Source organism: Diadema antillarum, unplaced genomic scaffold (assembly GCF_040938485.1).
Source record: "Diadema antillarum isolate AM-2024a unplaced genomic scaffold, OU_Dant_1.0 seq00000158_RagTag, whole genome shotgun sequence".
Classification (NCBI taxonomy): domain Eukaryota; kingdom Metazoa; phylum Echinodermata; class Echinoidea; order Diadematoida; family Diadematidae; genus Diadema; species Diadema antillarum.
The window spans coordinates 540882-556196 of record NW_027271230.1 but is presented as its reverse complement, the minus strand read 5'-3'; the positions used below and the strand labels follow the sequence as shown (position 1 = coordinate 556196).

Sequence of the window (15315 nt, the reverse complement as noted above, 5' to 3'; positions counted from 1 at the left end):
TATGTGAAGTCAAGTCAGAATTGAGTGAGTTTCAGTCTGTCACTGTTAAAGAGATAGAAAAGCTTATTAAGAACTCACCTATAAACAAATCATGTGAACTTGATCCAATCCCAACAGATTTGGTTAAGAAGTGTGGCAGAGTTTTAGCACCCGTTATCACAAGAATCATAAATGCTAGCCTGAGATTAGGTGTAGTTCCACAGGTGTGTAAAAAAGCAGTTATTCATCCAACTTTGAAAAAAGCAGGCTTAGATCAGGAGTGTCTAAAAAATTACCGCCCAATTTCAAATTTACCTTATTTAAGTAAATTGCTTGAAAAGGTTGTTTTCTCACAACTGACAACGTATCTGCAAGATAATGAATTGCTTGATTCATTTCAATCTGCGTACAAGCCTGGTCATAGTGTAGAAACACTGTTAGTCAACTTATCAGATATTGTGTTCAGAGAATTAGATAGTGGTAACATCACTGCTCTTATCATGCTTGATATGAGCTCAGCTTTTGACACAGTCGATCATGCTATTCTGATTCAACGATTGAGATATTTGGGCATCAAAGGAACTGTTCTTGATTGGTTTATATCCTACTTATGTGATCGATCTCATTATGTCAGAATTGGTGATTGTACCTCTTGTAAAACTACAACAAAGTTTGGTGTACCTCAAGGTTCTGTTAGAGGCCCGCTGCTTTTTTCTCTGTATATGCAACCAATTAGTGAAGTATTTCGCAAGCATTGTATTAGTTATCATTGTTATGCGGACGATATACAACTTTATTTGTCTTTTAAACCCACTGTGTCTTCATTGTCATCCGCCATTGCAAAACTCGAAGCATGTTTGCAAGACCTGAAAATCTGGCTTACATCCAATGGCCTTAAACTAAATGATGATAAATCTGAGTTTCTGTTATTGGGATCAAAGCATATATGTTAAGCAAAGTTGATTATCAGTCATGTCATGTCAACATCGGTAGCACTTGCATTACTCCGTCGAAAACAGCCCGTAATTTAGGTGTCATTGTTGATCAGGAAATGTCATTTCGAAGTCATGTAACTCATATTCAGCGGAATGTTCGATATCAGTTGCGTAATTTAAGTTTCATAAGGAAATATTTGTCTAAATCTGCAGCTGAGATACTTATTCATGCTTTGATTTCTTCTCGGTTGGATTTTTCGAATTCATTATTGTGTAATCTTCCAAAAAAAGATGTCACAAAACTTCAACGGTTGCAAAATTCTGCTGCCCGATTGTTAACTTTTACTAATAAGTTTGATTCCATGTCACCAGTTCTCCGTTCCTTACATTGGTTACCTGTAGAAAAAAGGGTTATCTTCAAGATTCTGTTATTAGTACATCATTCAGTTCATTCTTTTTCCCCCATATACATAAGTAATTCTGTTCAAAAATACAATCCGACACGAAGGCTACGTTCATCATCAGATACATTCTTACTCCAAACACCCAGAGTAAAACATGGGTATGGTGATCGTGCTTTTTCCGTTATGGGACCAAAATTGTGGAATCAGTTACCTCTTCCGTTAAGGGAACTGTCATCTACAGAGTCATTCAAATCCAAACTTAAAACTTATCTGTTCCTTTCATACTGAGGACTGTAATTGCTGTATGCCATTAATATTGGATCAATATTGTATTTTTAATTGGTATTTGTTGTATTCTTTATTTGGTATATATTTGTTTTTGTTTACCATTTTCTTCTTTGTTGAAATGTTTGAATATGACTTTGTATATGCATGTAAATATATATCTTTTCATTTTTGAAGCGCCATGAGCACTGAAAAGTGGACCTGTGCGCTATATCCACTATACAAGTAGCCACTATTATTATCATTATTATATCCTTTCCAACGGTAGACACAGAGCCAGGGCGGGAGAAATTAGGCTCAAGCGGGAGAACGGGATTTTTTGCAAAAATGGGTTTTCGGCGGGAGATTTCCCGTCGAAAACGGGAGAGTTGAAGTCTCTGTCGAATGCTTGCGTTTTCAACAAAAGGGACGTCACGCCCGTGCGAACACAAGAACAAAGGCGAATGTGACAGCATGTATTTGAAAGGACGTGTGTGTGCGGAAACCTTTCCTGACATAGCAGAAGAGCTATGAAATGACATTGATAAATGCACACACAGACGCACGCACACACACACATCTATACACATACACGTACCGGATAGCTGATTCCCATCACTGCTTATACATATAGTAAGCCCGGATCTGTGAGTGTTAGATCGCACGTGGAGAGAGGTCTCCTTGCTCTCCACCGAAGTCAGACATCCTTACCTGTTTTTCATCACATTTTGCGTGCTAACCACTGGACATTCCCATTGTTGGAACGAAAAAGTTTCCGTTACACTACTTAGGAGTAATTTCTTGTAGATGTATATACCACTCCTGCACAAAAATGTGGTCTTTCTTATACATGAATATGAAAATGATAGTACTTAAAAGGGAATGTCCCAGTCAAGCAAAAGCTCAAGCTCATTTTACAGAGCTTGGAAAATCGTAAGCAATTGCTAGCAAGAACAAGCAAAAGGTATGTTTTATGCATACGTTTTTAAGTAAATGCATGGTCTCTTTCTAGCAAAAGCTTCTGCTCGCAAGCAGTTGCTTGTTTTTGAGCGTACGGATTCGAGTAAAAGGCTAGTACAAGCTATTGCTAGCGTCTACATCCGGCCCAATGTATCTTCAAAAATTAAAGGGGCGCCCGCGCCCTTTTTTCTATTATACAACCAAAAAAAAAAAAAATAAAATAAATAAATAAATGGGCGCCCCCCCCCCCCCTCTGAATCCGCTTATGATTATGCAGTCAACAGACGTTCTGTGCATGCTATGTAGCAGGGCTCGACTCTTAACTTTTTCTCTTCTGATAAATGCTATTCTTGCATGTTTGAAATGTTGGTAGCCCGAAAAAGAAATATGTGTAATCACCTCTGTAGATCATTAATTTGTACAGAGGGCAGAAAAAAAAAATTGAAGAAAACTCATACATCATTAATATCATTACCCCTATATGCATGATAATATGGCCTTATAACATAACAATGTCGGAATTTCGGAGCTCGTCGAAGTGAATCGTGCCACTGCTTTGAAGGCAGTATATAGATGACAGATTCGATTCCAGCATGGTTCCTTTTATTTTCTCGACATGTTTGTTAAAAATTTAGATCTGCAACGGTTGTGATCTTACAAATTTCATTTGTAGAGAGTGCAGACAAATTTGAAGAAAACTCATATAATACCTCAAATAAATCTTTATCAGATATACTGTATACATCCATCGATTAATGTTCATAATTATAGATACCTCATTTCTTCCCTCTTGCCTGTCCATCCAGAGTTGCACTATGTCATAATCATTATAAAGCTTTGATAAAAGTTAACTATTTATAATAACCTCGAAAGTCACTGGCCTAACAAAATTAGGAATACCCCCAACGTTACTGATTCAATATTGGAATATATATATATTCAGTGTCGTTTCAGAATTCCCCAATGTCAGAATTATTTCGTCTATCATTTTACTAACATATTCAATATCTTTATACAAACGATAAATTTCCAACATATTTATTATTTCCACAAGCAAAATTGCATAATATAAATCGCTGCATGTTCTGGAGCAATAAGGAGATACAATATTGCACTTCTTTTGAGAACACCACACCATTCACTCGAAATTAACCAACACTCAAGTGTACTTTGCATAAATGGAAATTACTTTTGGTAGGTTAATATTGTCTACCTCAAAAAGCGTGAGTAACTTTCCAAATATCTAGACAAGCTTACATTGCTTTAAAAAAAAACACGTTTATACTCAAAACTCTTAACATTGCTGAGTGATCAGAAGCAATTGAAGACATCATTTCACATTTTGCCACAAAATATACTAACATTCTAAAATCGGCCAGCATTTTACACGACTTTGCATTACAAGTAAGTAATGATACTTTCTGTCGAATTCTATAATGTCGTTCGTTAAATTTCTCTTCCTCGGAAATTTCGTATTTCCATGATTATAAGACATGAATAAATTGCATAGATCATTGACGTGTGTAAATCGATGAAGTGATAATAATAATTATGATAATGATGATAATAATAGCATGGTCTTATTGACCCAGGGTAGCCTCTCCCGTGTTGCCACTGCTGTACCAGAGGGCCCTATAGCTGACATTATTATTACCATATTAGCGTTGCTCCATTTACACCTGGGTCGAGAGGGACACTATAGGTAAAAACATCTTGTCCAAGGGCGTAAAGCACTGGGCGGGAATCGAACTCGGGTCAGAGATATTCATCTTCCGTCAGTCCGGTCGATTTTAGGGGGTTCTTCTCCGCGCAGAGTCCCAATAGCAGTCACCGAGTGACGACCCACCGCGGCATATGGACGATCTCCCACCGGCCACCGGCCGATTTATAAGAAATCGCCCGGCGGTCAGCCGCTGATCAGTAATGGACATCTGCTGGTGTCCCCATAGGAGCACCGGCGCGGCGGCTGCTCGCCGGTCTCTGCTGGAAATTTCTCACGGGCTATACAGGGCGTATCAAAAAAAAAAAAACGTTACACTTTTGAAAAAATTGTCTAAATTACATTTCAAAATATTTGGAAGATTTTTTCATATTTATGGATGCCCAATAGTCTCATCTATCAAGTGCAATCAACAAAACAATTTTTTGTTCACGCTTGGCTGAACACTGACGCTCTTTGTCCGGAGTGTGAAAAATGACTTGCGCCAAATTGAAAGAAGATGGAAAATTCAGCCAGAAGTCCAAAAAAGTGTTCTCATTCAAACAAATTGCTCTTGGCTCACAGTTTTGATTATGGTATGATAGTTTAGGAATTTTCTGACGATTTTTTTTGTTTGTTGTTGTTGTAAACGAACGTTTTAAATGGTTCCATTGTGTTATGGAAGGTTGATTAACAACTTTAAGATCTTTTAATCACAGGTATCACAAATCATGCACAGACATATCGAACCCACCTGCCAGTCACTCAGTCAAGAAAAGTACAAAATTAATGCATCCTCAGATCATTCAATCAATACAAGCAATCAATCCAATCAATCAATCAATCAATCATGCAATTAATCAATCAAGCAAGCAAGCAAGCAATCAATCATTCATTGAATCAATCAATTAATGTGTCCGTGTATTTTGAAAACTGTGCTTTAAAGATCTTTAAGTAATTATAAACTCTAATTCTCACCAATAACTTAGAAATGAAATCATTAGAATTACGATAAAGCTGACAAAAAAAATCTCAGACTATCATAACATAATCTAAGCTTTAAGCTTTAATATATGCAAGGCTAATAGACAGTGGAAATACATGTGTGCCAAGATTTCGCTCTGATTGTCACAAGTGCAGCCCAATCGTATCCTCTGTACTTGAATGGAACAGGCTAGATCATTCAATTAGATCAGCTTCTTCCATAATATATTCATTTAAGAGATTGTTTAAGCAAAGTTGCTATTTGTAAGTAACACACGAAATTCATTTTGGGCTTTATCATTCCTGTATAATAGCGTTTTAATTGTTATTTCGGCACACTGGTGAACTCTTGCTGTGGCATGTACTTACTTTGCAATGTACAGTATGCTGGTATGTATCTACACTGTATATATGTCATCTTCTGTATATACGTTTTGCTAATATGTTCATCAACATTATTCAGGGCTCCATGGAAGACCACAATTTATTGGTGAATGGACTACCCTCACAAAAGATTAGAAATAAATAAATAAATAAATAAATAAACGAAAGCACAAATACCTGGATAACATAACATGATGATGAGGGATATCCTCAGTGACGTCCTTACCAAATATAAACTATAGATCAGGACCATTTAATATATAGATATGAAATAAGTTAAAAAAACAAATGAAATTGTCCAAATGGTTACCGGCATATATACCTCAGCCATATTACATAGTTCTCTTAGCAGGTGTACAGTATGTCCCCCCCCCCCCCCCAAAAAAAATACAATCAGATTTTCGCATTGATAACACCCAACAGGATTAAACTGTTTAAATGCTACTTCAGAGTCTTAAAATACAATATCTTGGCTCTCAATTTGGTAAAGCGGTCACAGAAAAAAAAATGTGGATTGTTGTAAAGCATGTCATGAGGCTGACACTTCGACGATGCTCTTGTGTGAGAATACAATAGACAGAACTTGGAGGGAAGAGATTTCTGACATCCTCTACAAAACCCCTAATTTCTCTTTGACCACTGAAGCAAATCGAATGGGGTTTTCTGTAAACATTGATGAAACACCCCCCAGGGGGCGTTTCATCAACGAGTTCGTCGGAGGTTTTCACCGACAAATTTGCTATCAGCCAATCAGACGCAAGGATTTCAGTAGCTTTTAACAATTGTCGGTGTAAATCACTGACAAAAAGTTTCATGAAACGGTCCCCAGATCTGTCCTGACTTATCTCTCGACAGGTTGCACCGCGGCACCGGTTTTACCATAGCCTTTATAACGACTCGCCGGCCAACAGGTTTGTGGGGGTAAACGCGCTATACGGGGGCACGCAGAGCGAGTCGCCTTGTTTAAAGGCTAGTTTTACCAGGGAGGCGAGGTCACCTCCCTGGTTGTATAGTACACTGAGTATACCAAATACCCGTTGTGTAAACAAATGACAATTCTTTGTTTTCGTCTGGAATGAGTTCGTCTGGAATGAGACTAACAGCTACCGTTCGAAAATAAACCAAGATACCCGCCTTTAAAACTAAACTGGTCATCAACATCACACCCTCAAAAATAAATAAATAAATAAATAAATAAAAAATAATAATAACAACAACAACAATAAAACTAATAGACGCAGCCAGAGCGGATTAACCCGCTCTGGACGCAGCCTAGCCTAGCTACCTACTGACCACCAGGGAGGGAGGTGATCCCACCTCCCTGCTACTAATCCCGTACACGTCACGTACACAGAGTGCAGTGCGCTAGTGATCAAAACGACTGAAGCTGTCCGTCTTTCCTGCCACTATTACTTGTCAACTCGTTTGAACAGCAGGTACACTGTAAGTTCCCAGCGCCAGGTACGTCACGGTGGATCTTGAATAAACGGCATCGAAATGGAACAGATCGGATCGGAACTAGACAAAGATGGCTACCCCCCTTTCCAGCTCAATAAACCAAGATTTGATCAGGTACACACGGTTAACACATTTACTTCTGTTTAGTATCGCTGAAAATTGATGACAAGTCGTAACATAATGGTAAGCCGGGCTATCAACTACACGGTCACTATCGCATAAATATCGGGGAAACTCGCGGGCGCGCAAAGGACGTGTAGCATTGCATTGGGGGTACCACTAACTGCGACAGCCGCCACACGCAGGTGGCGGCTGCGCCGTGCTCCCATAAAAGATCTTCATGTTGAACAAACGGGTGCCTTTGCGGCGCTATATTTCCTTAATTTTTCAACAGAAACTACTAGGAATACGTACATGGGTCGATGAAACCTAAATGACTATCATCGGCGAGTGTTTGAGGTAAATTGGCACCTCGTCTACACCCACCCTGTCCACTGTCCACCTAGTCTAATGCCATCTCGTCTAAACCCACTTCGTCTACTGGTACTACCAACTCGTCTACCAACCATTTTGTCTATATGCCAATTAGTCTAATTGTCATTTCGTCTACTAGCCATTTTATCTATAGTCCAATTTGTCTAAGTCACATTTCGTCTAACACCCATTATGTCTATTGACCATTCCGTCTATTAATCATTAGGTCTATGAATAAAATAGTCTACAGTTCATTTTGTCTAATCGATAGCCAATTAGTCTACAACCACCTTGTCTAATAGTCAATTAGTCTAATAACCAGTCAGTCTACTCCCAACTCGTCTACTCCCAATTGGTCTACTCCCAACTCGTCTACACCCAACTCGTCTACTCCCAATTGGTCTACTCCCAACTCGTCTACTCCCAATTGGTCTACTCCCAACTCGTCTACTCCCAATTGGTCTACTCCCAACTCGTCTACTCCCAACTAGTCTACACCCAACTCGTCTACTGCCAACTCGTCTACTACCAACTAGTCTACTCCCAACTGGTCTACTACTAGTTATAGTTTTTTTTTTGTTATTTAAGTCTACTTCATCCAGTTTCTTTTTTCCCAGTGAAATAGGTTGAACACTCTTGGTGCCCCATTTGAATTTTAAATTTTTATGTTCTAATTATGACACTTTTTTAAGGAAAAAAAGATAATGTCACAGTGTGAAAAACTTGCTGTGTTATTTTTGTGGTGGATGTGTAATTTATATCAGAAGCAATCATGCAGCATTTATATGTCCAAACTCCAACACTCCATCCATTCAACTTTGATACACAATCATAAGTATGGTAAAAATGAAAATGAACACTTTAGAAGTACATTATCAGTATTCTTTATTCTGTCTGCCACGTACTGATGTATGTAAACGGTTAAATGCACAAAAAAGGTTGAAACATATGCACAAAAATATGATTCATGTACAATATATAGCTACTACTGAGATGAATAATTTACTAGCCTGCAATGTACTCAATACACGTTTCGCGAGGAACCTAACGAAGTCCACGCGCATGCGTACAAAAACCAGCCAGCACACTGATAGTCTTTGCTCAAGTGACACAATTGGCAATTTCAAAAAAAAAAATCGCATCCCGCCAAGATCGCTGCATGCATGCATGCACGCGCATGGAGGTTAGTTTGCAGGCACAAACCCTTGTTGGTCGTAATAGGAGTCTGTATGTGCCAAGACTAATTATACACGTACCACTGCACTGCAGCCTCTCCCAACAAGGGTTTGTACAGACTTCTAAAATCAGTTTCTCACGGTGAAAATCAAACTCCACCCATGTGATTGGTTGCTTTCCAATGTCCATCACCATCTCTTGGGACTTGTCTGGCAGCACCCAGTAACTGGATAATTAGAAAGGCAGATTAGGCAGATATCACCAGTCCATGGGTGAAATAAAAACAACACTGGTCAGACCAGGGAGGTGACCTCCCTGGTCAGACAACCCTTATACCAGTGCACCAAATTCCAAGGGGTGTATCAGGTGACCTTTTCTTCCTACTCTGCACAGTAGTCCGTATTGTCATCTTTCCCCCTTAATCTGGCTCTTCTGTAAACCATGGAGTAACATATTATGCAGATATATGTGGATTCATTCACGTGTAAACCATGAAATGACTAAAATGTAATGAGATATTTTGGGGGCATTATTTACTATTCTGAACAAGATTTCAAGGCATGTTATAACTTTTTGCAACAATTCATGAGATTCCCCTTATCAAAAGAGCACACATATTATTCTAAGAGACGAAAATCAAATTTGAGATGGTCGAGATATCCCGAAACAGAGTGGTCCTAATGAAATGTGGGAAATTTCTTTTATATGGACCACCTTGCTTTACTTTGTTTTTGGATATTTCCAAATCCGACTTTCATCAAATAGAATTTTAACTTCTGTTTGATAATAATATCTCGAGTAGTTTCTATCTTGCAAAATGTCAAAAGCTGAATCATCATCTCAACCAAAATTACCATCCTTTAACACCTACTTGTTTTCTTTTTCTCGCTGGTATACTGTGTACTCATGGGCCCTAACACAAACCTAGGTTCATTGTAAGTGTATACCAACCTAGTGTATATGACAATCTAAAATTGATACCCTTGAATTTCATTATGTGTAGGTTCTGAATTATTCGTAAGATACATGAACGCCTATATTTATTGACTAATTCAGCTAAAACAGTTTGAATGCATGACAATTATAAATTTGACATTGGTGTCAGATTTTTACTTGAATGGATTGATCCAGGTTATAGCTAATCTTATATCTCAGCTCCTATGGGCCTATTGGCAAACTATTTCGATGAGATTTTGCTTTGGTACATGTACAACGCATTAGCAATAGCACGACAAGACATTACGTAGGCCTGAAGGGAAAAGTCACCAAATCATTAAGTATAGTAATCTATTACTGTAGATGAATAAGCCTTCGTAGATTTATCTCAAACTTCCAAGAAGGTGAATTTGATAAAATGCATGATAAGCAGGCACCATGCATAAATAGGTGAATTAACTTGGGTTTTTATATATATGTAAACTCGCATTCACAATTAAATCAGAATGTCACATACAATGTAAAAGCTTATTATAGCTATTATCTTTTTTTTTTCTTAAACAGATAAAGGTTAGGCTCGTATAGACATATCAGTAGTTTTGTACAATCTTGTATAGCCCTTCATGAAATATTATAGAAATATGAAAGAAGGAGTTATATGACACATTGGATAAGTATGTCGGCCAGAGGCCAAGAAAACTATACATGTAAGGTAGACTGATATAAAAAAACCACAACAAAAACCTACAAACTTGTTCAGCTATTAATGCAAATGGGGAGTGAATTTTCAATGTACAAAAACAGAGAATGATTTAGGCCTTTTGTAGTATTTCTTTCATAAAGAGATTTATTGAGAGAAAGGTGAAAATAGAGGGAAAAATCATGTTGGTCTTGACATGATTCAGTAATTATGAAGAGTAGACAGACGGACAGAAAGAAAAAAGATCTAGTGAGAGCTTGAAAAGAGAGAAAAGAAGAAAACGAATAAACAGAAAGGGAATGGCTGGGATAGTTCCTTGGTTCCTCATGCAAGGAGGTCTCTCATTGCAGACAGAATGGAGCATTTCTTGCTCTAGAAAGTACATTCCGAGGTGTTACATAACAGTTCAAACCACCATCTGGCTTTCTACTCAGGTTGACCTTTATCTCAGTGGGGGTTAGCCAGACAGGCCCCCATAGGACATGTCAATCACGGTTACCATGACAATCCTCTCAGAATGAAGCTCTGCCTAATAAACATGAAAAGGTGTTTCTGGACTCAAAGGCTGTTGGGAGAAGCTACAACACAGGGCCTATGGGACAGTGCCGAAGTGGTGCATATAGTAGTCTTGGCGCAGACTCCTCTACGACCAACAAGGGTTTGTGCCTGCAAACTACATGGAGGTACGGGTGGACTGGGGTGGTCGGTCGAAATGTAATTCTGTTACGTATGACTGACAATTCGTTTGTGATGGAGGATTGTAACTGAGCTAGTTTATCATTATTTAGTTATTTTACGGCCAGAATGTAGACTGGATAGTCATGTCTCACCATTGATTAGTATGTCTTTATATTCAGCATGTGCGGAATAATTAACAACTAGAATAGTCTAATAGTAATATATTGATTTTTGTGCTAATCAAGGGCAGGTTTAATATGAATAGTTCATGACAGTGAGACGGACTGGACACTAGACAAAGTGGTATATTCATTATAAGCATGACCAGATGGAAATGATCAGTTTGGGTAAATTGTTGAGAGTAAAACTATATCAGTTGGGAGTACACCAATTGGGAGTAGACGAGTTGCTGGGAGTAGACCAATTGGGAGGAGACGAGTAGAGAGTAGACCAATTGGGAGTAGACCAGTTGGGAGTAGACCAATTGGGAGTAGACCAATTGGGAGTAGACCAATTGGGAGTAGACGAGTTGGGAGTAGACCAACTGGGAGTAGACCAGTTGGAAGTAGACCAGTTGGGAGTAGACCAGTTGGGAGTAGACCAATTGGGAGTAGACGAGTTAGGAGTAGACCAGATGGGTATAGACCATATTGGGTATGGACAAACTAGGGTTGGACGATATGATAACTAGACAAAGTGAATGTAGACTGAATGACTTGTAGACGAGGTGGGAGTAGACTAACTAGTAGTAGACAAAATAAATATTAGACGACATGGCAAATAGACATTGTGAGTGTAGACGATTTGGCTATTAGATCAATTGATTTGTAGACGAAATGCTCCTTAGACGAGTTGGGTATTAGACAATACGGGTAGTGGGCAAAGTGGCTATTAGACAATTTGGGTACTGGACAAAACGAGATGTAGACCAAATGGGTATTGGACTAATCGGTAATAGACGATATGCCAGTAGACCAATTGGAAAATAGACAAAGTGGCTGTAGACGAGGTGACAATAAACCGTGTTTGATGCATTTCATTGCTTGTGATGCACAAAATGATGTCTTATAAGCAGCTCACCGATGTTCACAGAATTCACAATCACTTGCACAAGCGCACAGAATACACGTGTACTTATCGAACTAACATAAGCGAAACTGCGGGGAAGCCGCCAGGACCGCGCCTGGCGGCGCGGTCTCCGGGGCTAGGGGTACCACCTATCGTCACCCTAAGGATCTGTAGCTTGTTTATTCTAAAAATATAACACAAATTCGCCTAATTCTTACCTCAAACATGCATAAATACTGCAGTTTTGAATGTCGTGACCGTCTCGTTGATTATGAATCTCCGTTTTAAAATAGCGCAATTTTAGTGGGTGCGTTCCGTTTTCTTCGCGCAGCTAAAAAGGGTACCTTGCGATCGGCACCCCCACACAATCATCATCACCTCACTTGCTGAACTGGTGACCCCGTATTACGAACAACAACGCAGCAAGCATGACTGACACGACATCAACTCCAACCACGCCCGAGCTTGCCTCAACAATGGCTGCCGACACTACTGCCTCTCTGCACCTTGAGATGGATATTCCTCATCACCTAAGTCCATCTCCCCTTTCTCGGAGCTGATGTTCTGCATCACTGTAATCTGCTTTTCGACATGCACTTCTCAACTTTGCATCAACGGGATCGCTCCTTTTTCTCGTCACCGGCCCGCTGTCACATGCACTCGTCCAGCCCGCGGCCACTCCCTCAATACATTCACCTAAAGGACTTTCCCTCGATCTCATGCACGCATTTTATCGACACACCTATCGACATTTCAACCACGCTTTTCATTAGTTTATGAGCGACTCCCCGACTCAACTGGTTCTCTGAACCATGTTACGCTTACTGCCGGGGAAATTCATTGCGCCCGTGACGAACTGACATCTAACGACGATTTTGACCCCGCCACTTACGCCGGCACTTATGCTCATCTTTTGTACGTCAGAACGCAGTCGACGACGACATCGCCCGCCACGCCAACGCCAATCATCTTCGAACATGCCATCGCAACGAGCACGCTGCATGTTTTTGCCCGCCACGATGCCGCCCGGCCGCCGTTTATTCACCCGCCGCACGCCTCGACGGTTCCTTCGGCAGGCACGCATGATCGACATCCACGACCGACTAATCGCCGCACTGACACCAACACCTGCCAGCATCGACCCGCCTTCAACCGCACGACGCCATTCGAATCGCTCGAACTCTCGACACGATATGATACGAATTGCTCAACAGCTGTCGCTTCGACACGATACGACACACTGCGATACGAATCGCTCAACTCTCGCAACGCCACGATAAGACTCGACATCGCCGACCGTTGCCTCATCGACCGCCACGAACTCTCGATTGCCCTTTGCCTAACTTCGGCTCGACCTCGAACACATCGCGCATCGGCTTCTACCGGCACGACTCGCTGCTGCCGCTGGCCATCTTGCGCTTGCCAACTATCAACACGACATCTCCAGGCGACTCACTGTCCTGTCGAGAGACCGTTGATAGCTGACAATCTGACATCAACATCGACCATCCGTTCACCCCGACTCTCGTCCACGTCACGTACGTCCTACTGACTACAGTTAGTCTTCGTCAACTGCGATAGCCGGACTTTACCCGAGCACGTTATAATCGCAAGCGATAAAAAGACTCGGTCATATACCATGATAAAGGACATTCGTGTTGGACACTCATTTCACCGTTTGTATCATGATTACTATTATCATGTCTGTCAAGTAAGCATCACCTTGCACATTTCAATTGTAATATGATCATGCTTTAATTCTCTAAATTTCTATGTTGCCTTTCCATATGCGATATCACCGTTCATAATCACTGCCTACAACGACACGCGTCAAACTGCCAGTGATTATTTTTGTATCGTCATCTTGCAACGAAAACATGTAAATTGACGGAATTATTGTGTGGCCATGTCAGTACTTCATAAACATAATTACCAAATCCCATGCATTTTAATTGTACATGACGCATATAATTCGATAAGTTCATTGCTTTGAAACGATTCAGCATAAATGACATTTGTTCCGTTCGCATTTCTCGAACCACGTTCACTTTGGCATTGTCATGTATACGATTACATAGCGCGTTTCATGCCTTACAACGGTTCACGAAATCTGACATTTGAACGAATGTTAGCATGTACGTTTTCCAAACCATTCTGTACATTTTGTAATTTCTACGTGTGCTCCAGCCTCGCTGCATACATTTACATTTTCTATCGTTCCCATCTCTCTTTTCCACCTTTCGAGAAGCTCACTAGGGGGGAGCTACTGTAGCAACTCAACTTTTCTCCAGTTTCTCTCCTTCACAATCTCTCTCTCACCGCTTCGACCTCTCCGTCTTTCCCACTCTCTCTCCTCCTCTCTCCGTGGGTGATTTATCCTCCCCGCTGGTTCTCTTCAAAACAATTCCAAGGTAACCGCTTGTCAACACTGACCACTTGTTTCACTGTCTGATACCAGAGAGGTGAGTCACCTCTCTGCTGTTCTACATGTATAAATACCGACTGCTCTTTGTGTAAAAATGCAGAGTGTGTTACAATTTCATCATGAGCGACTTGCTCAGACAACTCGCCTCGGTGCAGAGCATCCAATAAAACCTCATCTACAATGTACGCTCGGAGTGCTCGATGTCTTCATTTCCTATAGTGTATTCGACCTTAATTAATTAGTGAGTAGGTGTGGCTACCACCACACAATCATCATCACCTCACTTGCTAAAATTTAAAGAGGCACGTCGTACGATGCAGCGCTGAGCTTGTACAACAAGTACTTAGTAGGCCTAGGCCTAGTACTACAAGTTTACGGCGGCTATGGCTAGGATAAACTGTACGTAGGACCGTTGATCTTGTACAGCTGACAATAATGCACCCTGTACACTGGCCTGGGCTGGGCCTGGGATGAGGTAGGGATCAGGGAGAACGCCGCAACGGGAAACGGCGGGGGTCATGTCAGCATGTCTGAAATGGAAGGTTACCAATTTACTGTAGGCCTAAACGTTAGTGGGATTGGGTTTTGGGGACAGTCAGCCTTGACTTCCCCCTCCTCTCCTAGGCCTACTTGACTCTAACGTTACTGTATGGTACTTTATAATACAACCTTAACCTTGCTTAACCAGACCTGTGGACTGTGACTTTAACCAGACTGCGGGGTCACATGACTGACACATTCAAACCTAGTACCTGTCAGGTGACTATTGACCCCCATGACCTTGATTTGAC

General features: G+C 40.6%; 1 protein-coding gene across 1 annotated transcript in view; it reads left to right on the top strand.

Annotated features, from left to right (window-relative positions):
* Positions 1–6980: 6980 nt before the first annotated feature.
* The window catches only part of LOC139727894 (sideroflexin-5-like), a 61181-nt gene continuing 52846 nt past the window's right edge, over positions 6981–15315 (top strand). The window contains exon 1 of the mRNA XM_071638867.1: positions 6981–7181. Coding sequence (XP_071494968.1) covers positions 7107–7181 — 75 coding nt within the window. The 5' untranslated portion in view covers positions 6981–7106. The remainder of the gene's footprint in view (positions 7182–15315) is intronic.